Raw genomic sequence first — 26,229 nt, forward strand, 5'->3', positions numbered from 1 at the left:
ATTACTCCTACACCTCCCATCTCCTCTTCCTCTATAAAGAAGGGTGTATAAGCATTTGGACCCCACTAGGTTATTGAGTGATCATTCTCTTGCTATTGTCCCATGCTATGCATGTTAGAATAATTTTGTATGGCTTTTTCTCCTATTAATCTGTCTTTTGTCAATTTGTTTTCAGTGAACCTTCAGAGAGTGAAGGGGGAGCTTTCCCTCTTCACCCCTATGGTATAAAAGTCACATCTATCTTGTTCACTAATATATATCAAAGTCTCAATAAAAACCTTGTTGAATGAATTGTATATTTCCATCTTCCAGGAAGATTTTGAGAGCTTTACTAAATGTAATTTGCATTATACATAGTATGTTTTGCAAATGTATAATTATAACCTGAAAACTTGTTTTTCCCAACTAATCATATGCACCAGAGACTTTTATTCCACGGTACCACCCTTCTCTCCCTAAAACACCACAACTACCACTACCACTACCACAACAACAACCATTGCAAAATCATTGCTATTGGCATTTCCTGAGCAGATGTCTAAAAAAAGAAAGTTGTTCAGTTCCACTAATTTAAAACAGATCAACTTTAGGACTTGCATTGCTTTTTCATGCTTTGTTCTTTTAGCTAATGTGTAATACTTACATAACCTAGGGGTCAGCTGAGCTCATCCTATTTAGAAAAAATAAATAAACTAAAAATAAGATTTTAAAAAGGCTGAATCCTCAATCCTATGTGCTTTGAGGAGGCCAATTCCCTCTCAAGGATTTGAGAGTCCCCACAGAACCTGGGTCCATGGAGTCACCTCTGGCTCTGAGGTTCATGCCCCATGGACTCCTGATTTCCTCTATGTGTTTTCTTCTTCCACCTCACACCAATTTATCTGTGGAAATCAACCTTTGTTTCTCTTTGTTTCTTTGGTCCCTCACTTCCCAACTTCTCACACGGCATGTTAGCATGTGAGGGAGCCCTTCTTTCTTCTAAAGGTCTTTTGAACCACTGTTGTAGGTCTCCCTTTGGGCTCCACTCCCTGAACTCTGTTCCCCTCACTTGGTCATGCTCAGCTCCTCTCCCTCTAAGACTCATGCCTGTGCTCTGAAAAAGCGTGGTCCATGGAATCCAGGGATGTGGCAGTACAGGAAAATCATCAGAGGTTTACAATTTTACACTATCTTCTTTCCTCATCAGCTTGGCTAGGGGAAGTGAGCAATTTATTTTCCACAAATGACACTACTTTGCTCAGAAGGCAAAAGTACCTATGGCCAGTTTTGTTTACACTTTTAAGTTCTTACTCATTGTTTTAAACTCTAAATCTTTCTTGAAAGCATTGACATTTTCAATATGAAACAGGAATTTAAAAATATTGGTTTTGCTATTGTACTTAGAAAAATGGTAACATGGCAAGAAATTCATCTCTAAGGATCTAAGTTTCCACTGTATCTAGACTTTACCTACTTTTGCTGAACTTGAACTTTTGCTGCATTGATAAAATGTAAGCATCTTTTGTGCTTTTATAGAAGTTTTGTTTAAAAGTTCTGGACAGTTGACCTATTCTTGATTCCTCTGGTAATTAATCTCTACGTCCTTCTTCTCATTGAAAAAACTCTTAATTGTGAAATGTACTTACTGAAGAAGTATATAAAACACAGATGAACAGCTTAACAAATAGTTATTAAGCAAAACCTTACACAATTATCACTTAGGATAAGAAATATACACATCCAACATTTCATAAACACCCATATGTCATTCCCTAGTCACAACCTTTTCTCTCCCCAGCAGGAGTAACTACTATTTTGAATGTTATGGAAATTATTTATTTGCTTTTCTTCTTAGTTGCATCACTCTTAGACAACTAAACATTCCTGCAGCCATAAAAAAGGATGAGTTTGTGTCCTTTGTAGGGACATGGATGCAGCTGGAAACCATCATTCTTAGCAAACTATCACAAGAACAGAAAACCAAACACCGCATGTTCTCACTCATAGGTGGGAACTGAACAATGAGATCACTTGGACTCGGGAAGGGGGACATCACACACCGGGGCCTATTATGGGGAGGGGGAGGGGGGAGGGATTGCATTGGGAGTTATACCTCATGTAAATGACGAGTTGTTGGGTGCTGACGAGTTGATGGGTGCAGCACAGCAACATGGCACAAGTATACATATGTAACAAACCTGCACGTTATGCACATGTACCCTAGAACTTAAAGTACAATAATAACAATAATAATAAAAGAAATATTTGCTAACCTCAAGATTATAAAGATTTGTTTATGTTTTTAATAAACTCTATGATTTCAGCTTTTATGTTTAAAAAAAAAGACAACTAAACATTCCTAAACATTAAAATTATACTGTTTATATTATTTTGACTTGCTGTTTTATATTTGTAAGAGTCAAATATAATGCTAAGCAGGTTGGACATGTAACTGAGGCTCATTTATTTTCACTATTGTATAGTATTCTATTATATGACTATATCACAATTTATTCTACTGTTGATGAACATTTGGTCTATTTCTAGTTTAGGACTATTATAAACTATTTCTGTAAACATTTTAATACTAGTTTTGTACATATGCACATGGATTTTTCTGGTGCATGCATGGAATTGCAGAGTCATGGTGTGAAGGGCCTGATGATGTACCACACAGATACCCCCTTGAGGAAGGATTTGCTGCCTCTACTGCTGGGGGTACTGTTGGCCTCTTCCAGGGATGGCCTCTGCTGTAGACAGCTATCTCTCCTGAGATCCCATCTCTCCGAGGATGGCCCACATCTGATGATTGATTGCAGTGGTTGTATAAAGACCCAGCCATTATGGCCTAATCTGAGACAACTCTGATGGGTACTTTTAGTTTCAAAATAGCCCTTGCTGTGGTTGAGGCCATCTCTCAACTTGCATTGCAGCTTGGCTTCTTCTGCCCAATCTGTTTCTTTCCTCTCCCTTCCATAGGTTTTAATCCCAGATACTTCCTATAAACGTTCCACACACTAGACTCAGTCTCAGAGTCAACTTCTTGGAGAACCTAAGTAGAGACATGTAGGGTACCCCTCTATCCAATTTTACTAGACAATACTGAGTTCTAAAATCTCGGATTTGTATTTTTCAACAATTTTGGAAAAATTTCGGCCATTGCCTTTTCAGATATTGCCTCTGGCTCATTCCCTCTCTCTCTTCTCCTTTCAGGACTCCAGTTAAATGGTTAGACCTTCTCACTGTATCCTCTGATGTCTTTTACATTCTCACCTATGTTTTCTATCTTTCTCTTTCCATGCTACATTTTGGATAGGTAAGAAGAAACTATCTTTCTATTGATTCATTTCCTCTTCAGCTATGCCTACTTTGATGTTAAACCTATTAATTAAATGTTTAATTTAGTTTGTTTTCATTTTTGTTTCTAGAGGATCTTTTTAGTTCTTTTTTCAAATTTGCTGTCACCTTTTTTCTACCAAAGTCATGTGTCTTGTACTTCTTTGGACATAGTGAGCATAGTTGTTTCATGACCTGTGGCTGATAACTCCAGTATCATAAGTCATTGTTGGTCTGTTTCTGATGCCCATAGTTTTTTAATGGTTCTTATTCATGACTTTGTGTTTTCTTAAATACACTGTTATTTTTCATTGTTTGCTAGTCATTCTTTTGGAAAATTACTTATAAAAACTTTGTGAGGTCTAGGATATTGGTACTTATTTCCAGGGAAAATTCACTTTTGCGCTTACATGGTGTGACACTAATACTCTGGGATGACTTTAACCTAAGGTGAAAGCCTGTGGTTCCCTGGATCACTCAGATGATGTTGTCTTAGGCTGCAAGCACATATCAGCGCTGGTTTATTTTAAATTCCCCCTTACTGTGAGACTGCAGACCTTTAGGGTCCCAGCTTAAAGTGTAGGGGCTGTCAAACTCCCAGCCGTGGGTGGACCTGGGATTTTGACTTTTGTCATCATCCTTTATCTCAGATCAACCTCACAGCTGTTTCTTGGTAATTGGAAAATATATAATACTCTGGGCGTTTGAACACGGGTCTACCTCTGTGGTACTAACCTTCAGCTAGACTTTGACTGTCATTTCCTACGGTAACAGATGAGCATTCCAATGCGTATGAGAAAATGTTTTAAAATATATTTTACAAAGAATTTCAGTTTGTTTTTGTTTTTCTAGCTTACAGCATCCATCAAAATTCTCTAATTAACCACTACTAAAAGTGGAAATCCTTTAATAGATGCCACAACCACAATTGCAACAACTATAACCACAGCTGCATCAGCTAATCAATGAGATCAAAATGGATTTATGGTTGGGTGCAGTGGCTCATGCCTGTAATCCCAGCACTTTGGGAGGCTGAGGTGTGAGGATTGCTTGAGTCCAGCAGTTTGAGGCCCGCACAACATAATGAGACCATATCTCTAAAATAATAATAATAATATTTTATAAAACCCTCCCCCAAAAAAAACCCTCAAAGTGTATTTGTATCTACTAAAAGAAAAAAGTAACAAGTTATTGTCTTCCATCACACAGCTCAAGGCATGGGATACACATCATATCAAGCACATATAATTGGGTTTTCGGGAGGTTGTCAATGAGGAAGATGTATAACAACATTATATTCAGTTTCCTAAAGACACAGTTTAGGTAGTACAATAATGATTCCGGTAGAACACAAACACATGCACACACATACATTTTAATGGTTTAAAAGCCCTTAAATTTGTTACTTTAGGAAAGTGAGTGCTGATCATTTTCAGCAATATGATGGCAGACTGATGGTCTGTTCTTATCTGAGTAGGAGTTGCTTTCTGTGGTGATATTGCTTCTCTGCACCCATTCCCATCAGGCTGAAAAATACTAGGGCAGGCTTATTAAAGACTGAATTATTATGTAAAAGAACCATCTACTCATTAGATCCCAACATTTCAGTGTTTGCTCTGTGGGTAGCCTTCTCAGTGAAGCTTTCTTTATGTGATTCAAATTTCACTGAAAAAATTCCAACTCACAGCAATTCATTCTGATGTGAAATACTGAGGTTTACTTTCTGTACTGGCCTCATTTTGGTATATTTTGCCTCCTAGGTTCTAGGAATTGATAAAACTCAACAACAACTGGAAGCCCAAGACCAGCCTAAGATAAGCAAGGAATATCTATTTTTTTTTTTTGCCATCCAAACATTTTCCCCTCAATAATTTTAAGTGTTTGAAGACAGCATCTTAGAATTTTTTTTCTGTTGAAATCTTTGTAGTTCAGAAGTATGTCTTTTCATGAGCTTAAGTGAAATGAAGAAACAATATTCAGAAGAGCTGTGAAATTTTGGATATATAACAAACAATTTTGAGAATATTGAAATGTAGTATCTGGGAATTTGACAATACGGTCTTCAGAACCCTTGTTTGTAGAAACTATCTTGAATTTCACAATGTTATTTATTGGAAAATCTTCTAAAATAAGATAACTGGGTCTGCCCTTGGTGAAGAAGCTTTTAGTGCACTAGACACATCATCCTTCTTATCTTCTGTGGGCTATTTTGTTTCTCCTAAGTTTTATCATTTTTAGCTTCAGTGATTGACCCTTCTGTTGCACTTTTATCTTCTCTAAGATCTTGAACTACTGATAATGAGCTTGCAGAACTCTCTGAACAGGAGGGTAATGGGGAAAACAGAAGAAGTGGCAGAAGCAGGCAGATGTAATGAGACATTTTATGTAGTTAAATGTAACAGTTCTTTTCTTAGGTTTAATCTTTTTGTGTCTTGTTTAAGAAATCCTTCTCCACTCCAAGGTCGTGAAGACATTCTCTTATATTCTCTTCTAAAAGCTTTAAAAATTAATCTTTCATATTTAGAATTGTGGTGAGAACATTCAACATCCTATTGTTCTCAATCTCTGATGGAAGGGTTTCAAAGATTCATCATTACCATAGCTGGATGTGGTGGGGATTTTCCCCTCATAGTTAGACGATTCATCATTACCATAGTTGGATGTGGTGGGGATTTCCCCCCCATAATTAGACTATGAGATTAAGAAAGTTCCTTTCTCCAAATTTACTAAGAGATAAATGTCAAGTTTTATCAAACATCTTTTCTGCATTGTAATGATTTTTGTGGTTTATGTTCTTCAGCTTTTTAATGTGGCCAAAAAAAAAAAGATTGTTTTTCTAATGTTAAATTAACCTCTTATTCTTGGGATAACTCCAACTTGCTTAAGATGTATTTTTTCAATACATTGCTGAATTCTGTTATTCATATTTTGTTTAGGATTTTTGTACCGTGTTTGTGAGGAAATTGAGCCTGTAGTTTTTTGTTCTCTTAATGCCCTACTTAGGTTTGGTATCAAGGTTGTGGTCATTCCATAAAATGAGTTGGAGGGTGTTTACTCTTTTTCTAATGTTGGGAAGGGTTTGAGAATTTAGCAGTGTTATCTCTGTGAAAGTTTGGTAGAACTCCTTCATGAAGCTCTCTGAATGTAAAGTTGCTTTCTCTTTTAGGGAAATCTTTGCTTACTAATTCAGCTTATTTAATAGTCAACAGACTTTTCAGTTTTTCTATTTTGAAGTTAGTTTTGGCAGGTTATATTTTGAAGAAATTGGTCTATTTTATATAAATTTTCTAAAATATATTGGTATAATAAATATTCTTATACTGTTTGTTAAATGACAGTAACATCTATAGTGATGCCTCCTTTTTCATTCCTGAAATTTGTTATTTATGCTTTCCCTTTTTCTTGATCAATCTTGCCAGAGGATTGCCAATTTAATCAGTTTCTACAGAGAACCAGCTTTGGTTTTGATGTTTCTCCCTATTGGATGTTTGCTGTTGTTTTCCTTAATATGTCATATTTAATATTTGCTTCTTTCTACATCTTTGGTTTTATTTGGGTATTTTTTCTAACTTCTTGAAATTGATCTTTAATTCATTAATTTTTAGGGTTTGTTCCTATCTAATGTATGTATGTGAGGCTTGGAATCTCCCTCTAAATATAATATTTTAATGTTATTGCATAGATTTTTCAATACATAATAATGTCATATTTTAATTTTGAAATATTTTCTAATTTTCATTAAGGTATTTTGTTTGTTTTTTTAACTTATCTTTTTGTTACTAGTTTAGTTGCATTACAGTTAGAGATCATTATCTATTGGGCCATTAAAATACGTTGAGAGTTATTTTCTGGTCCAATAAGTCTGCTTAAAAAGAATGTGTGTTCTGTAGTTGTTTGGTGCAGTGTCCTGTATAAGTCTCTTTGGTCATCTTTGTCAATTACCTTGTTAAAATTTTCTGTATCCTTACTGATTTTTTCTTCTGCTTATTCTATCATTACTGAGAGAGATGTGTTAAGATCTTTCACTGTGTTGTGGATTTTTACATTTCTTCTTAAAAGTCTGTCTTGAGGTCGTGTAATGTAATTGCATACATATTTAAAATTATGTTTTCCCAGCAAATTAAACTGTGTTATTATAAACTGACCCTTTTTATTATCAACAATGCTTTTTGCCTTAATTTTTTTCAACTAATATAGTTATGTGATGCATGGTACGACTTTCAACCTTTCTATATGCTTATGTTTTAGGTGTGTCACTTATAAACAACATACTTGGACTTAAAATAATCATTGGCCTTTATCAGGAACATTTAGTTCATTTCTATTCAATGTAGTTATTCTTGCCTTGGTTAAAAATTCAGTTATTTCTGTGTTCTTCCCGAGGTAACTTTTTTTTTCCTCTGATTGCTTTCAATATCTTTATATTTTATTGTAAAATGTATAGTTTTTTAAAAATAACTCTTTGAATTTACTAGGCCTCAGAGTAAAAGTATGCCATTTACATAGCTTACCTGTAGGCGAGAAGCCTGAAATAACTTGTAGTTTTGCATCTAATGTAGCCCCTGATTTACTTTCGTTGTTGTCAGGATCAATTATGAAACTGAAGTTTGGTGCCTTCTTTTTAATCACATTTTCCCCCTTGTAGCAGCTGTGTTTAATGTCATTAAAAATAGTCAGGTGCAATAGTGCACACCTGTACTCCCAGCTACTCAGGAGGCTGAGGCTGGAGGATCCCTTGAGGCCAGGAGTTTGAGTCCAGCCTGGCAACATAGCAAAACCCCATTTCTAATTTTAAAAGAAGAGAAAGAAAAATGTTCTTGTAAAACAAAAACAAAAACAAAAACAAAAAACAAAAAAAAAACTTACCAGCCCCAGCCCTCTTGAATCTGTAGATCTGGTATTTTTCATGAGTTCTGTGAAAATCTCAGATGCTATCTTTTCAAATATTGCCTCCACCACATTCTCTTTGAATAAAATGATCATATATATATTAGACATTCTCACTCTTCACTCTGCTCTATTTTTTCTTGCCCTTTCTTCTATATTTTCTATCTTTTTGCCTCTCCCTGCCCCATTCTAAGTGTTTTCTTCTGACATATCTCTCAGTTCATTAATTTTTCTGTAGTTAGTCTAACCTGCTAGTTAACCATCCATTTAAGTTCTTAATTCTATTATTTTCCAATTCCAGAAGTTCTCTATTTTTTCAGATTGTTTATATTAACTTTTATTCTTTATTTTTGCTGTTGTTTTTGTTTTTTCTTTTTATTTTTTTCTTTTATTCTTTCGTGTACCCTACATACAGATTTATATAAGTTTGTCTTTTTTCTCTAAATATAGTAATCATAGTTGTTTTATCTTCTGGGTCTGATAATTCCAGTATATGGAGTTTTGGGGCATCTGACTTTATTTTTTAAAAAAATGGATTCTGCTGTTTCTTGTCCAAGATGTTTTCTTCTTTATGTGCTTGATTGCATTTGGTGGGTTGCTGATGATTATACTTAAAATTATTTGTATATTGGCATTTGCTTCTGCTAGACAACCGGGGTACTTTCAGACAGGACAAGTTTATTCCAAGTTCAAGTTTGAAGCAAGACTCATCAAACTGATATAAACCCTTGAGGAATAATTTATTTATGATTCATACTTCCCCTATGGATGTAGTTTTGGGGTCCTAGCTTATTAGACTTCACATTCTGTGCGGGCCTGGGCTTTGATATCTGTCACCCTTGATCCCTGCAGATATAAAAATGGAATTCAAATGTGTGGGGATTGGCAAATACAGTAGGGGAAAAAAATGTACCTTCTGCGCTTATTTACCTGTATGAGTTCAAATTTTCTCTTCACTTTGGCCTGCAAATTTCTTGCTATGTTGTAGGCTCAATTATTTCAAAAAAGACTTATTTTTCTAAACAAAGAAAAATACTTTATTTAGAGATCTGAGTGGTTTTCAGCTGATGGGAGATTGTTTCAAATAATCTAGTCCATCATTAACAGAAATTTGAATTCCTCATCTTTTTGTAGGTAAAATTTTTCTTTTCTTGATTTATAATTAGTCTGGAGTTTTTGCTTCTTTTTTCTTTTTTCTTTTTTTCTTTTTCTTTTTCTTTTTCTTATTTATTTATTTATTTTATTTTTTGAGATGGAGTCTCACTCTGTCACCCAGGCTGGAGTACAGTGGCGCAATCTTGGCTCACTGCAACCTCCACCTCCCGGGTCCAAGCGATTCTCGTGCCTCAGCCTCCCAAGTAGCTGGGATTACAGGTGTGCACCACAACACCTGGCTAAGTTTTGTATTTTTAGTAGAGACGGGGTTTCACCATGTTGACCAGGTTGGCCTTGAACGCCCAACCTCAAGTGATCCGCCCACCTTGGCGTCCCAAAATGCTGGGATTACAGGCATAAGCCACCACGCCCGGACTTTTCTTTTTCTTTCTTTCTTTTCTTTTTCTTTTTTTTTTTAAAGAGACTGGGTGTCTTTCCATTGCCCAGGTTAGAGTGCAGTGGTGTGATGATAGCTCACTGCAGCCTTGAACTCCTGGGCTTAAGCGACCCTCTCACTTCAGTCTCCAGAGCAGCTGGGAATACACGTGTGAGCCATTGCACCCAGCTGGAGTTTTAAGGATAGCCAAGATCAGTGGTAAGGATTCTGTAAATCTATTCTTTTTTATTTTATTGTATTTTTTTTAGTTCATAATCTTACACATTTGAGAACTTTATCTTCTTCTCCCCAGTGGTCACCTTATGACCAAGAGATCATTTAGTTTGTTACCTTTCTTGTTCTTATTTGCAGATGCTGATGAATGGCAAGAATCAGAAGAAAGTGTTGAACACATCCCCTTCTCTCATACCCACTATCCTGAGAAGGAAATGGTTAAGAGGTCTCAGGAATTTTATGAACTTCTCAACAGGAGACGGTCAGTCAGGTTCATAAGTAATGAGCAAGTTCCGATGGAAGTCATTGATAATGTCATCAGAACGGCAGGTCTGTACTTGCAGATGGGGTCTTTGGAAATGTTAGCCACTTTACTGGTGTGACTCCAACAATGGAAAAATGTCAAAGTTTAAACACAGTGAATAAAGCCTAGAGTGATATGTTTATCTATAAAGTCTTACCCAAGTGCTGAGTGACTGCCAGAAACACAATGACTTCTACTTTCCACATTTTGACTATTACAAGCTTCTTGGAAGCAGATGTGACAATAATTCAAAACTTCTGCAATTATTCAGTTCATGATCTTTTAATTAAAAACCAAGATTTCTGATCACATCATTAGATTAATATATTGGAGGAGATACAGCTTCTTTCTTTCCCTCCCCTTAAAACACACCAGACACACATACACTCGCATACTCAGTTATATTTGTTTTCTTTGGAAGCAAATTTCTTATATTATACACTGTGATGCTATAGTCCAGTATTCTCATTAACTAGCAAAATTTACTTACGTAAATTTGCAAAGTAAATCAAAGAAAGAAAAGACCCATTTTAATGTAAATTAATATTTCCACTGAGGAAAAAAAAAGTAAGAGCTACAGAAAATGGGGAGGAGAAATAAGAGAAATCTCACTACTTGAGAATCTCCTGTGATTGGAGTCTTATTCTTACATAAACCACATTTAAGTTTATTTGCAAAAATTTTCACGTGCTCATTGTTAATCTATTGTCCAACGTGAAAGGAAGCAAGAATAAAATACTTTACTTCGGTTAGGAATACAAACACATTAGATTGTTGAGTCCTTAGTCTAACTAACAGCAGTTACTAAATTTCACCTTTACCTGTACCTGTATTTGTATATGTGTATGTACACATATGCTGCGAAGGTGAATTTGACACAACTAAAAACATTAGGGAAAACTTTATTTCTTATGTTTAGAGATACAAATATTTAGTAAACAAATAAAATGGGTACAAAGTTAACTGGAATCACTCTGTGCAGAAATTGGGGCCTCATGTTTAGCTTTTGACTTACATTTCCCAAGCCAGTTGTGACTTCTAGTGTTGGGAGTGGTGTGTGGCAAGCAAGAACCCCACCAAGAGTCTGCAGCCCTTCCTCCCTCCATCGGTGGATTAAGCTATCCATTGGGAAGGAAGGAAGAGTTGCTTCTGAAATATCTCACCTGTGAGTCACTGTGGTCTCCCCCCGGGAACAGTGGGCCATCTCTAGGGCCGAGGGACGACACCCAGATCAGAAGCTGGCCCCTACTCTCACCGGAATCCCACAGGGAACTGAGGCTCCTTGGACAAAGGTGATGCACTGTGAAGCTTTGCCCTGGGACACTGGAACTGATCAAGGTGTGGGCTGAGAGTTCCTGAAGTCTCCCTGGGAGTAGAATGACACATGGTTGTGCGTATTGAGCACCCATGTCTGAGAGTTCTCCAACTGGGCCGGGCCTGGTGGCTCACGCCTATAATCCCAGCACTTTGGGAGGCCGAGGCAGGCGGATCACGAGGTCAAGAGATCAAAACCATCCTGGCCAAAATGGTGAAACCCCGTCTCTACTGCATGTGGTGGCGGGCACCTGTAGTCCCAGCTACTCGGGAGGCTGAGGCAGGAGAATCGCTTGAACCCGGGAGGCGGAAGCTGCACTGAGCCAAGATAAGTGACACTGCACTCCAGCCTGGTGACAGACTGAGACTCCATTAAAAAAAAAAAAAAAAGAATTTCCCCAACTGTCGTGCATCCCCAAGGATAAACCTCACAGTGCCACACTAATAGCTTTGATATAGGGACCAAACACTGTATAACTAAGTTGCCTTTGGAGGAGTGTTTTAAAAACCATCTTACTGTATACATTTTGCCTTCTTCAATAACCTTCACAACTTTATTATTTTTTTTTTCAAGAATACCAAAAGAAACAACAGTCTGGAGAACTCTGGCTGTCAAAATTTCCCCTCTGAGTTTCTTTCCTTAGTGTCATGGTGCAGTTACTTGGGGACATTTTCTCCCACATAATTAGAGAAGCAGAGGTGGAGTTCCCACAACCCTGGAACTGCAGAGCTTGATCATTGATCAGCTGGCCTGATGCTGAACAAAACGAACTTGGCAGCAGCATGACAGGGTTCCCTGCCAGGCATTTGTTTTCCAGATTATCTAACTTCATTTTGAGCAAATATGAATTATTTTTATTTTTATTTTTTTTGAGACAGAGTTTCACTCTTGTTGCCCAGGCTGGAGTACAATGGGATGATCTTAGCTCACGGCGACCTCTGCCTCCCAGGTTCAAACAATTCTCCTGTCTCAGCCTCCCAAGTAGATGGGATTACAGGTGCCCACCACCACACCCGGCTAATTTTTCTATTTTTACTAGAGACAGGGTTTCACCATGTTGGCCAGGCTGGTTTTGAACTCCTGACCTCAGGTGATCCACCCACCTCGGCCTCCCAAAGTGCTGGGATTACAGGCATGAGCCACTGCGCCCAGCCAAGTATGAATTATTATGTTTATCCTTAGAAAAAAAAATTTTTAAGAGATAGGATGTCACTCTGTTGCCAGGCTAGGGTGCAGTGGTGCAATCATGACTCACTGCCTCCTGAGCTCAAGCAATCCTCCCACCTCTGCCTCCCAAGCAGTTGGGACTACAGGCACACACCAGCACACTCTGCTAGTTAAAAAACAAAAAAAACAAAAAAAAACAAAAAAAAAAAAACTGCAAAAATGTTTTAATTCTCCAGCTCCAGCCTCCCAAAGTGCTTGGACTACAGGGATAAGCCTCTCCTTAATTAGCAGCCTCACACTCTCCTGCAGTTTTAATTTCTGATTTTAATGGAATGGGTGACAGGAACAGCCCCGAGTGGGGCCCACACAGAGCCCTGGACCTTCGTGGTTGTGAAGGACCCAGATGTGAAGCACAAGATTCGAAAGATCATTGAGGAGGAAGAGGAGATCAACTACATGAAAAGGATGGGACATCGCTGGGTCACAGATCTCAAGAAACTGAGGTACAAACAGTGGTGGAATTGGGGATGTTTGCCTTGGCTTCTTAAAATAAAATCACCACCACCACCATGTCCTGGCTTTGTTGTAAGTGTGGACAAGCTTGATTCTGCCTCTGGGAGGAATTATGGAAGTTAAGAGAGAGCTCACTCCCGTATCGCCATGTGAGCGTTTGGTAAATAGGCTCTGACTCAATTATTTGCTTAGTAAATAATTGAGGAATTACTTCACTTTTCACCCATCTGGAACATAAAATGGCGAAATTCTTCTCAAGATCTTGCATGAAGCAAATTACATTTTGCTAAAGTGATCAGGTCTTCCCGATCATTTTACTAAGCAGGTTTTAGTTTTAGGACAAGTTTAGCACAAGTGTAGTTATCTGTGAGGCCTTAGTAACTTTTTGGCTTCCTCAACTCCAGGAAAAAAGTGGAGGGGAATTCAGTGTAAGTAGTTTCACTGTGGTCCCTCAACAAATGCAGCCCTCGGGGTCTGCTCTGGGCATTGAAGTCACAGTTCACGTGCTCTATGGAGGGAATGGAGAGTGTTGGTTCATCGAGTGAGTCAGGAGAGTGGATTACAAGTGGCTCCTCTGTGTTGATATTTCCATGATTTAAAATTCTGATGCTTGGCTTTATTAAAAACCACTTTATGTATTTTAACTATTTTCACCCTTGCAATAACCATAGGGATTGGGTACACAAGAGTACATTTTACAGAGGAGGTAACAGTTCCATGGGAGGCCAAGTAGCTTGCCCAGTGGCCAAGAGAGTCCAGCTCCAGTGCAGCTCTTCCAAAGCATTACCATTTTCCCTCTTTGTAGGGAGAAAAGAAATGACAATAGTCAAATGTAACTAAGCTGGTTGAAGTACAGTTAAGTAGCTTTGAAAGTGTAACATACAGATGTTCATGGTATAAGAGGAACCATGGAGAAATACACAAATGAGTTTCGTGTGCTTTGGAACAAGGAAGCATAACCAGGCTAGAAATGAAATGAATGGTGATTGTCTCTTACTAATGAATGACATAAGATATCCTAAGGTAAAATCCCAATATATGGGATTATATGACTCTCTGTCCTTTTTGACTATCTGTGCTAGAATAAAACTTCTGCCAAAATGTGTGGGCCAGGGTAATGAAATCAAGAAAGAGATATTCTGAGCTGGAAAACAAAAATTTAGCTCTGCATTTATACCTCACATGAATGATACCCCTCTCCCGCAGAAGTTCCCTTCCTTTTTTCTATAACTGGGTGAACAGTATTACCATCTGCCCACCTGTGATTTTGTGATTTTGGCTAAACCTCACTGCCATCCTTGCCTTCTCCCTGGCTGAATTTTGACCCAGTGCATGGTGGGTAATAGGACCTGCCCTTGTATCTTTCAGCATTTCATATGTCTTGCCATACTAGGCACTTACTAAGACATGTTTATGAAATTGAATGATCCTGGTCAGAAAAAGAGGAATGAGACAAAAACAAAAATTCTGCAGCTGTTCAATTTAAATATAAAAGATGAGTAAATAGGTTTTTATTTTTATCATAAAGAAGCTAAGGTAGTAAAAGAGAGCAAAAAATATGGGCAAATATTCTCCTGAATCTCTTTTCTCTTCACAGAACCAACTGGATTAAAGAGTACTTGGATACTGCTCCTATTTTGATTCTCATTTTCAAACAAGTACATGGTTTTGCTGCAAATGGCAAGAAAAAAGTCCACTACTACAATGAGATCAGCGTTTCCATTGCTTGTGGCATCCTGCTAGCTGCCTTGCAGGTATGTTGAGACATCAAAGGTTAAAGGGTGGCCTTATTAGAACATTTCAGCTGAGTTTTCAATTAAGGGACATTTGGAAATTGTTTTTTAATCTAAAGTAGAATTCCTAAGTGAGGTAACTCTGATGTGAAAACTGACTCTGGAAACCTGGATTGGTGAGTACGATGGTTCAACAAGTTGGGAATTCACTTATCACATCATTTCAAGGTTAGAAAAATTGGTGGTGTGTTTGCCGTCATCTGTAACAACATGAAGTTTCAAGGGTTTTGGCAGACACACATGAAGAACTTTGGAGCCTAAAAGTCACAGAGGCTAACTCCCTGGATACGTTTACTGTTGCTCTTAGAGAAGATGGAATGACTAAAAAGCCATGAGAAGGGCTCTTCATAGAGCCCCCTTTCTAAGAAGTTTGCATTGCACGGCATTAGGAAGATGGTCACGTGCTTTTCAAAAATTCCATCTGCATAGGAACGAGAGCAGTGCTAACATGAAATGGAGCAGGATTGCTGTACTGTTTTCAAACTATTCATGCACTCACTCAACAATGCATTCACTCAACAAATATTTTCTGAGCTCCTTTTTGTTTTGTTCTGAGACAGGGTCTCATTCTGTCACTCAGGCTGGAGTGCAGTGGCGCCATCACAGCTCACTGCAGCCTTGACCTCCTGGGCTCAAGTGATCCTCCCACCTCAGTCTCCTGAATAGTTGGGACTACAGGCATTCACCACCATGCCCGGCTGATTTTTACATTTTTTTGTATAGATGGGGTTTTGCCATATTGCCTAGGCTAGTCTCTACTCCTGAGCTCCAGTGATTCATTCTTCTCGAGCTCCAGTGATTCACTCTTCTCAGGCTCCCGAAGTACTGGGATTACAGGCGTGAGCCACCATGCCGGCCTCTGAGCTCCTTCTATGTGGCAGTTCCTGGGAGCAACCGGGGATAGTTTGTCTGATGAACTGTATATTCTAGCAGACACTGGGGGCTGGGTAGGGGATAGAGAGAGATGGTAAACCCATAAAATAAACGTAGAAAACGAGATTATAAGAGCAAGAGCAAGTAATCATACTTTTAAGAGACAATGGATTCCAAAAAAAAAAAAAAAAAAGAGCCTCTTCACTATCTCAAAGAAAAGTATGTATGTTGAATAGCACCTCCCAAAATGTAGTCATTGAAATGTGTTTTAGGTTATTGGAAAAATTATCCTGAAGGAGCTGGCATTGATTTCCTTCCTGAATCTGTAAGCAGGTAAATAATGGAATCACCACGCGGCGTCAGACTGCAGGGCACCGCTACCTGATCGAGGGTCCTGGAAGAAGCAGCGAAGCCTGCAGTAAGCTCAGCTCACAAGGCTGCCCCGGTGCCTCTGCAGTGGGCAGTCTTTTTCACTTTGCCATTGAGTTTGCTGCCCTCTAGCTTTCATAAGGCATAATCCCGAGAGTAGGTTACGATTAGTGATGGAGGAAAAAAGTCTCCATGAAGCCCCCGTCTCCAGTACGGTGACTGGGTCCTATAAGCGCGCCATGCATGTCTTATAGAGGCAGCTTCCAGAACTTCCTGGTCAGGTTTAGAGGTGGTGATCTGATTGGAAAAGCTGGAAAGGGGCAGTGAGGGGGAAGTGTCTGGAAGCTCCTCATTGCTTTTACTTAGATGTTTGTTATCTGGAGGCTTGGAAAGAGGTCGATGGGGTACCCCTTGGCCACTGAGTCCCCCATCAACAGGCATCAGCATTTCACTGGGTGGGGAAGCTCTGCTTCCATGGTTGGCTCTGTAGTTATAGGAACTTGCCGTGGTGGTTGTCGTTTAGAATAAAATATACAAGCCTTTATTAATATATTAAATACCAAGAGCTAGTAGTAGCTCTATAATTTTAAAGTAGTGATGAATGTAATGATATTTTAAAATATCTATAACAACTGTAAAATGACATGAAAATAACTGGATTTCACTGGTGATAAAGTCATAGATACTGCTAACACTACTGTGGTTTGCTGCCTACATTTACAAAGGAAGAAACTGCTAAATTTCAGTTAGATGTTAGTGAATATAAAGACTTTGTTTTTCAAATTCAAGTTCATGGACCTGCCAAATTAAATCTTTGGCCCTTTGGGGGTCTGAGGATTCCAGTTTAAAAAATCCTGACCTATAATAAGACCAAAGTACTCACATCGAGAGAGTGAAAGATAAAATAATAATAGAAGTCAACTTAACATTAATAATATTAGTAAGAGGAATTGTTTAATATGGTCTGTGTATCTGCAGGTTTCTACTGCTAGAGACATACAAAATTAAGTATGGAGTAAAAGCTATGTCTTGAAAAGGACCAAAATATAAAATGACACCAAATTAAGGTGTAATTATTTTCTCAAAAAAGTTTAAGATTTATCCATTCCAAGTTCAAATACTATGTGAAGATATGATCAAGGAGAAGAAACACCATGATAAAGTAGAGCTAATGACAGAAAGAAGAAATCAGTTAGGTTTTCTGATGCATGTATTCTTGAGAACAGTCTCTCAGGTATTGTGAAATCTTTGTTAATCAAGGTATATAATGATGTTGTATAAAAGACCTTCAGCAAGAAACTATATCAAGTCACTCTAGATTCATATATGTGCATATGTGCATGTGTAGATAGATATATATACACACACATATGGGTTCACGTATATATGGGTTCATATATATATATGGTTCAAATGCCAATATTAGAGTTATTGATAATAAATCATAGATTCCAGGCGGATCACTGGAGTTCAGGAAATAATATTTAGCAGGAAAATTGGCCAGGTATTGTGGTTCACACTTGTAATCCCAGCACTTTGGGAGGCCGAGACAGGCAGATCACTTAAACTCAGGTGTTTCAGACAAACCTGGGCAATATGGCAAAACCCCATCTCTACAAATAAATACAAAATATAGCCAGGCATGGTGGTGCATGCCTGTAGTCCCAGCTACTCAGGAGGCTGAGGTGGGAGAATAGCTTGAGCCTGGGAGGCAGAAGTTACAGTGAGCTGAGATCATGCCACTGCACTCCAGCCTGAGCGATAGAGCCACACCTTGTCTCAAAAAAAAAAAAAAAAAAAAAAAAAAAAAAAAAAAAAGAATATTTAGTAGGAAAATTATGTCGCATTTGGGCTAGTACACTGCTTTGGTGGACTGCTCTTATCATTTGGTTCTTGTACCAGGACACAGACCAATCACTTAGCTAAAAGGAACTCCCTGTGGTTTTTGCCTTTCCTTTACTACAGTTGTATTCCTACAGTATTTTTCTGTAAAATAACCATTCCTATTTCTTAAGCATCAATGAAAAATAATAGTATTTTTCTTCTTCCAGAAGCTTCCCACTGCTTGGTTAAAAGAAGAGAGGGGATGGGGAGATTGATGGGGGCAGGGAGATTCACGATACCATTACCTGAGCTGGCAGCCTCTTTGCTGCCCAACTTCAGGGAAATTATAGGAAGAGCAGGTACAAACGGGACAAGAAGGTCCCCAGGTTAGAAGGGAGAGCAGTCATTCTGCCTGCTGACTTTAAAATGCTTTCTTGTCCTCTTATTTCAGAATGCAGGTCTGGTGACTGTCACTACCACTCCTCTCAACTGCGGCCCTCGACTGAGGGTGCTCCTGGGCCGCCCTGCACATGAAAAGCTGCTGATGCTGCTCCCCGTGGGGTACCCCAGCAAGGAGGCCACAGTGCCTGACCTCAAGCGCAAACCTCTGGACCAGATCATGGTGACGGTGTAGGCAGGGCCGCCCAAGGGAGTGGCAGGGAGATGGCGCCCCTGCTTCTCCCTGTGCCTCTCACCTGCTCCTCTCGGGTCTCTTGGCTGCTCTTTCTCCGGGTGTCAGGTTCCCTCATTGCTCTTCTCTGGTGGCCACACTGTGTCAAGAAGCCTCTCCACACTCTGTGGGCTTCCAGTCCCATAAGTCCCGTTTCTTATCCACTTTGGAAATGCATGAACACTTCACAAAGAACATGCCCTGGTTTTTACATTTTAAAAGTTACTCTAGAAAATCACTGTTGGCTTTTTTCTTGTATTTTTAAAAAACTCACGTAGAGGAGACAATCAGAAATTTGCCATAGTCCCAATAATTCAGCTACACGATGACTCGAATTTAAATTTAGATTAATCAAATGGTCTCCTGCTCTCTGACTTCCGGTGCCTTTTAGACAAAGGATATGCTTTTGAGAACTACTTTTTCTTAACTGAACTTCAGGGACACTCTGCTAGTTTTGAATAAGTAACCATCAAAGTTACTGAAACATGGCCAGGTGCAGTGACTCATGCCTGTAATCCTAGCACTTTGGGAGGCTGAGGTGGGCAGATTGCCTGAGCTCAAGAGTTCGAGACCAGCCCGGCCAACATGGTGAAACTCCATCTCTACCAAAAATACAAAAAATTAGCTGGGCATGCACTTGTAACCCCAGCTACTCAGGAGGCTGAGCAAGAGAATTGCTTGAACCTGGGAGGTAGAGATTGTAGTGAGCCAAGATGCTGAGATGCCATCACTGCACTCCAGCCTGAGCAACAGAGTGAGGCCCTGTCTCAAAAAAACAAAAACAAAGTTACTAAAATGTCACCTTCACAGAACAGGACAGGGTACGCTTGGGTCGCACGGGCCTGGCTGGCATGTAAACGGTCAGTTGCACTGCCTAGTGGTGTGGTAGATCTGACTTGTAGCATTCATAGAAGCTGCTAAATACTCAAGAATCTTGCAAGACAGTTATTAAACATTCATAGCTTGAAATTGCCCATGGTGGGAGAATTTACATCACAACCACTACAAATCAGGGCTTGCTTTCTTTTTCTTCAAGAGTGCTACTTACCATACACAGCACCCACAGTCTCCCTTCTCTTTTACCCCACCCCATGAAACATACTGACCCATTTTCTCCAGATGATAGCACAGCCTGATAGGGTCACAGGTGCCAGGTTGGGAATGCCAGATGTAGTCTTCACCCATCACCTTCTGTCATCCTCCCAGGGGTGTAGTATACAGAGGCAAACTCTTACAGCTTGGATGATTTCTCATCAAGCAACTCTACTCACCTCTTTATCCCCTTCCACTGTGCTTTTCTTCTTGTTGTCCTCATTTTCCTTGAGAAAACTCTCTCTATAAAAAATTTCCATAGAGTATGTGGATTATAAACAACAGAAATTCGTTTCTCACAGTTCTGGAGGCTGGAAGTCCAAGGTCAGAGTGCCTGCATGGTCAGGTGCTGGTGAGGACCCCGATCTGGGTTGTAGGCTGCTGACTTCTCATTGTGTCCTCATGTGGTAGAAAGAGGGTTGGAGCCTCTGGCATGCCTTTTATAAGGGCACTAATCCCATCATGAGGCCCCACCTTCATGACCTCATCACCTCCCAAAGGCCCCCCTCCTAATACCGTCACATTGGGGGTTAGGGTTTCAACATATGAATTGCGGGGACACAAACATTCCGTCCATGGCACCTACTTTATAGGGTTTGGCATGCTGCTTGGTACATGGTTAACATTCGTAAATGGTGGGTGCCCTTACTGTGGTAGACACCATTGTCATTGCAAGGCAGCCCTGCTTGGGATTCAGGTGAGCAAAGGTAACATGGGTGAGTGAGGGACTCCCTCCTCTTCAGAGAAGCCCTCCTGTGGCTCAGGGGCAGCTGCAAGGCCAGATGGAGTGGGCCTGCAGGGAGTCGGCCTTACCCCACCAGAGACCAACTTGAAGGATGTTTTTCTCTGTGTAGTTATCAATCTGATATGCAGCCAGGTTACTTACTTCCGAAGCATCGGAGTTGTTGATTGCCACTGCCCCGTGGTTCTCACTCTTTGCAGGAACTCTTTACATTTTTATTTTAAAAATTACAATGGAAACGTCTGGTTATCATCTTAACCAAGTGACAAAGTCCTAGCACACCATTAATGGTAGGATAACTGACATTAGGTGTTCCTGTTGGGATGCATTATGAAGCATTCCTTCCAAAGATGTCGATGGAAACTAATCAAGTCTTACACCTAACTTTCAGTTTACAGTAAATACAGAGGATAAAGAAGTTAATGGCATGGTGGAATAACCAAAATGTGCGTCATTTTACAAGAAATAGGCCTGGACTCTTTAAGGAGTGAGTGTCACTGTGGGAAGAATAAGAGGGGCACTGTCCTGTCCTTGCTACTCAAAGGGTGGGCCTGGGCCCATAGCATCATTGGGACCACCTGGGCGCTTGTTAGAATCAAAGATTCTCAGGCCTCACTTAGACATCCAAAATCAAAATCTGCATTTTAACAAGATCCCCAGGTGATATGCATGTCTGTTAAAGTCTGAGCTCTGTTTCAGATAACCAGAGACCCAACAACCAAAGGCAAAACATAAGCCTTAATTGGATTTTGTTTTAGGAAAAAAATCTCATAGGTATAAAAGACAACTGGGAATGTTGAATGTGGATCTAGTGGTAGGTGATATTGTTAGTGATGTGAGTGATGCATGCTGAAGTACTGAGAGATGAAGCATAATATTGACAACTTACTCCAGGAAAAAAGAAGGTGTCTGTATATGTGTGTGTTCGGAGAGTGTGAGCGAGAACTAACATGGTAAAATGTTAGATGGAGCAGATAGTGTTCTCATTATACTCTTATTTTAAATTTATGTTTGAACACAGTCAAATCTGAATGGGAATACATGTAAATAAGCATTTCTTTCAGTCATATAAATAATTTGCCTAAAAACGCCCTCTAAGTCCATCATTAGGTTAAACAATTTACTGAAGGTGCAGATATTATGCTTATTTCATTGGCTTGTTTTGGAATGTCCCCTAGTTGGATAGTTTGAGGCATTAAAATGAGAATCAGAGGAGAAATAAGGCCAGAAGCTCACATTGCTTGCAGGGAACCGACTGAGTAATCAAGAAGAGGAAGGAAGCCCTGGGAAGGAACGTAAAATCCATTTCAGCCTGTGTGCCCCTTGGCATGGGGGTCTTCTAGGGACCGGAAACACCAGACACTTCTTCTGCCCCAAGCACACCCCACAGTAATTTCTGCTGCAGCATCACGATCAGGGCAAATCAGTACAGCCCCCCAGCCATCAGTGGTGTCTAGAAAAGTAAAGATAATTTTCTTCCTTCTCTCTGCAGCCTCAAGCTCTTACTAACCTTCTTTTATGTGTTCATAAATGTAGTCATGTGACAACTGTGCTCAAAGTTAGAAATAGTGGTCTGGCAGGCTTATAGATCCTCTTGCTGTTTTGAGGCCTTAAAACAGAAAAAATAATGGAATGATTGCATCACTGCGAGGAAGTATATTTGCTTAAGAAACTTGAAAATGGTTTGTGTTTTACCGATAGGACTCACCTGAAGACTCCACTTTGCCGAGAGGGAATTTTTAACTGAAAGCTGTGTTAGCCAGCACAGGGTAGAGCCATGGTCCTCATATTTGCTGGCATCACTCATGTAGGGGTCTGTTAAAGCGCAGATTGCTGGGCTGCACCCTCAGGGTGTGTGACTCAGCAGGAATGGGTGGTGCCCAAATGCTCCGTTTCTAATGTATTCCCAGGTGTTGCTGATGCTGGTGATTGGGTACCACATTTTGAGAACCATGGGGCATTGGCAATCAACAAATGCAATGCTTGTGACTTGACATGATAAAAATTCATTTGTTGGGCAGGCAAAGTCCCCTGTGGGCCTGGAAACCCTCCGAGACAATTACTTGCATGGGGTAACCCAATAATCCAGGGGGAGGCACCTTCCAGGGCATGGCTGCCTCCTTCCTAGAGGCAGCAGGGGGAGGAAACACTGGAAGAGCTCACCCCAACAATTCCTTCCTACGCTGGCCCAGGAGTGACCTCCTCACTCTCATAGCCCTTTGGCTAGAATTAGTCATGTGACCTCACAGGAGGTGGAGCAATGTCATCAGTGTTATCCCCCTGCACCTGCAAGGAAGGGGGCCCAGAAGTGTGTAGGTGCTGGATGTCTCTTCCCCAAAACACCTAACTCTGAATTTAGAAAATAAAACTGGATATAACAAACAAAAAAAGGAGGGGAGAAGGAAAGTTGAAGAAATTGGTGAAATCAGAACAGGACAGTGAAAAGCATAAAGATTTTCTTCTGAAACACTAAGATCGGTTGGTATTTGTCTAATACAGCTTTAAATAGAGTATCACTTTGGGCCAAAGAAAATCGATACAAACATACATAAAGTGGAACTAAGATTGACTTCTTCCTAGACATCCCTGCCTCTGCCCACAAAATGGAAACTTCCATCAAGAAGTACTGGAGGACACTTCTTTTTGTTTTCTTCTCCCTATGAAAGGAAGAGTGACTTCTCTGATGCGTGAAATTGGGGGTAGTTATTGCACATGTTCAAACCCCAACAAAGTAGGGTTTTAAGCCAAATTTACAAACTGGGGGTGATTCACCTTACAAAGATGATCCACCAATTGGTTTTTCTATTTACTTTATTCTTGCTCTGTCACCCACGCTAGAATTCAGTGATGTGATTATAGCTCACTGCAGCCTCCAACTTCTGGACTCAGGCGATCCTCCCACCTTAGCCTCCCAGGTAGCTGGGAGTACAGGTGCACACCACCACACCCAGGCTAGTTTTTCTAAATATTGGAGTTCCCAAAGAGTATTCAAACTGATGTGATATTTGAAAAGACATTTTGTAAGCATCTTTTAGGAATATCGATAAGTGGAAGAAAAACACAGAGTTATCAGTGGATATTTTGCCTGAGAGGCGTGAGAAATATAATTGTTGTTTTGCTAGGTATCAGCAGAGTGCTCTCTTATAATTTGTGTGAAATGGAAACAACGGTAACATCATGTTTTCAATTCACACATATATACAAGTAATGAGAGGTCCAGAAGGAATGTTGCTCTAGCTCTGCTGCCACTGTGCCTCCTTTCTCCTGCCCCACTCACCCCACAAAAAAGGCTGGACACTCAAAAAAAGCTGCATTTATCTAACTTTTAGAGAGGGTGAATAGCAGAGAACTGGAGGTGGGAATGATAAGGAACTTCCAGCAGGAGATTGCAGGGAATGGGCTGACGCATCTAAGGCGGATGCCAGGTCCGCTCCCTACCTGGGTGGCCTCAGCAAATGACGTCCAGGACATCCAGGGGCAGGCTTGAGGGAGAACAGTCCCTGAAGCCAAAAACCTGCCAAGCTAAATACAGTAGTTCTAATGAAATGTGAGAGGCTATAATCCCATTTGGGAAATTCCTAAAAAGTCATGAGGCAGGGGAATGGTTTATGTTATTATCATGACCTGAGAGTCATGGCTCAGAGCCAAATGTTCAGGATTAAATTCAACAGCATTTAAATTTCATTAGAGTGAGATGGAAATATGTTAGCAATGCCTGCAGAGTGCCAAGTAAACGCAAAAACCAATGAGATCATAAAGGAAGTTGTTAGCTAACCTAGGTGGAGTCGCCAACTTCCTTCTACTCTAATAATTAAAAATAAAAATAATACTTAGGAGGTAATTTGAATAGAGATTCAAAAATCAAACCCCTCTGAAGGATGAAAACTGGGAGCCTCCTCTTGCCATAGTAACCATAGCACTCAGGGCACTGTCTTCCAGCACTGGAGTACTGTCTTCTGACCTGAGATCCTAAGCAACCTCTGCTCATCTGAGATGTCCACCATATTGCGGGCATAAGTCCTTGACAACAGTAAATAGTACATCTGTTCCCTTGTTAGGTAAATGATTTTCCAAGTCTGAGAATGTGTGGAACTCATTATGGAAATAATGCAATAATTCAAATCCATAATATTGATACTTTCGTGTTAAGTTTAGGAATAATCTTGTGTATGCTCCTTAAGTGATTTGAATATTTAAAAAGCTTATGATTCCAATTTGAAATATGAAATTGATTTTAAGTTTGTGATTTGAAGTTGAAAAGTATAAGAATATTTAACTTAGCTCATTACAGTATTAGACTAGATTTACTATGTCTATAGGTGTAATGTATTAGATTTACAAGAGATGCTTAAATATATGAGAATATTTTGTCTTAATTGGCTATAATCTTGTCATATCAATGATTTGAAGTGCTAAAATAGAAAATCAAATATGATAAATTATACAAGAAGTTTAGAATGTTTAAGAGATTTTAATAAACAGAGCCTGTAACTGAGACTGATGGTTTAAGGGAGTTTGGCTTATTCAGCTTGAGTTAATCAAACATGAATTAAAGGCTCCCTTCCCCAAAGAGATTTGTTTTATTTTATTTGTTTACTAGTTTTATATGTAGAATAATAAAATGTGTATATCAGGTCAGAATGCTTTTGACAGAAACTAATACAAGCAAAAAAACCTCACTATAACCTAAACAAATAAGGGATTATTTTTCCTTCCTAGTGAGAAGTCTGGAGGTAGATATTAGATGCTGGTCTATTGGTTCAATGAAGTCAGTGCCAAAGTCTAAGTGGTTCTCTTGGCCTTTCTTCATAACCACAGGATGCTGTTAAAGCTTCACCAATCACAACAAGCACAGTGCTTGAAACATAATAGGTGCTCAATAAACACTCAGTACATATTGAATGTGTGCAGAAAGATATCTCTATCTAGTCATAAAATTTTAGAATGCAAGATCTGAAAAGGACATGGAAACCTGTGTTTTTAACGTGTGTTCCAGGTGATTCTGCTGACCAGGCGAGTATGGTAAACGTGGCAAGTGTTCTCAAGTGAGCTCATCAGTCCCAGGGCTGTTAGCACCTTCCATCTGCCAGGGCCTCCCTGGTCTAGACCTCCAGCCTTGACCTTGCCCTGAAGCTCCAAACTCTTAGGCCCAGCTGCTTTCTCTGTCCCTCCACTTAGATGTCAGTAGGCACCACAACCTTTTCATACTCAGAGTACTACTTTTGAGTCCTTTCCACCCCTTACTTGGCCCCTCAATTCATACTTTTTGAGGTAGAGCCTCAAATCTAGAAATCATCTGTATTAGTCCATTCTCACACTGCTAATAAAGAATACCTGAGACTGGGTAATTTATAAAGGAAAGAGGTTTAATTGATTCACAGTTCAGCATGGCTGGGGAGGCCTCAGAAAACTTACAATCATGGCAGAAAGAAAAGCAAACATGTCCTTCTTCACATGGCAACAGGAAGCAGAAGAATGACAGCTGAGTGAATGGGGAAACCCCTTATAAAGCCATCAGATTGCATGAGAACTCACTCTCATGAGAATAACATGGGGGAAACTGCCCCCATGATTCAATTATCCCCCATCAGTTCTCTTCC

General features: G+C 39.7%; 1 protein-coding gene across 4 annotated transcripts in view; it reads left to right on the plus strand.

The window, feature by feature from the left end:
• Positions 1–25,126, plus strand: part of IYD (iodotyrosine deiodinase) — a 34,087-nt gene extending 8,961 nt beyond the window's left edge. The window contains exons 2-6 of one of the 4 annotated variants that reach the window (XM_015137128.3): positions 10,106–10,297; positions 13,097–13,256; positions 14,864–15,020; positions 16,205–16,265; positions 18,577–25,126. In XM_015137128.3, the coding sequence (XP_014992614.2) occupies positions 10,106–10,297; positions 13,097–13,256; positions 14,864–15,020; positions 16,205–16,261 (566 nt within the window). In that variant the 3' untranslated portion in view covers positions 16,262–16,265; positions 18,577–25,126. Of the gene's footprint in view, positions 1–10,105; positions 10,298–13,096; positions 13,257–14,863; positions 15,021–16,204; positions 16,351–18,576 lie in introns of those variants that run through there. The other 3 variants (XM_077999535.1, XM_001099028.5, XM_028847225.2) reach the window with 3 other exon arrangements.
• The last annotated feature ends 1,103 nt before the right edge of the window (positions 25,127–26,229 follow it).

Source organism: Macaca mulatta, chromosome 4, assembly GCF_049350105.2.
Source record: "Macaca mulatta isolate MMU2019108-1 chromosome 4, T2T-MMU8v2.0, whole genome shotgun sequence".
Taxonomy (NCBI): domain Eukaryota; kingdom Metazoa; phylum Chordata; class Mammalia; order Primates; family Cercopithecidae; genus Macaca; species Macaca mulatta.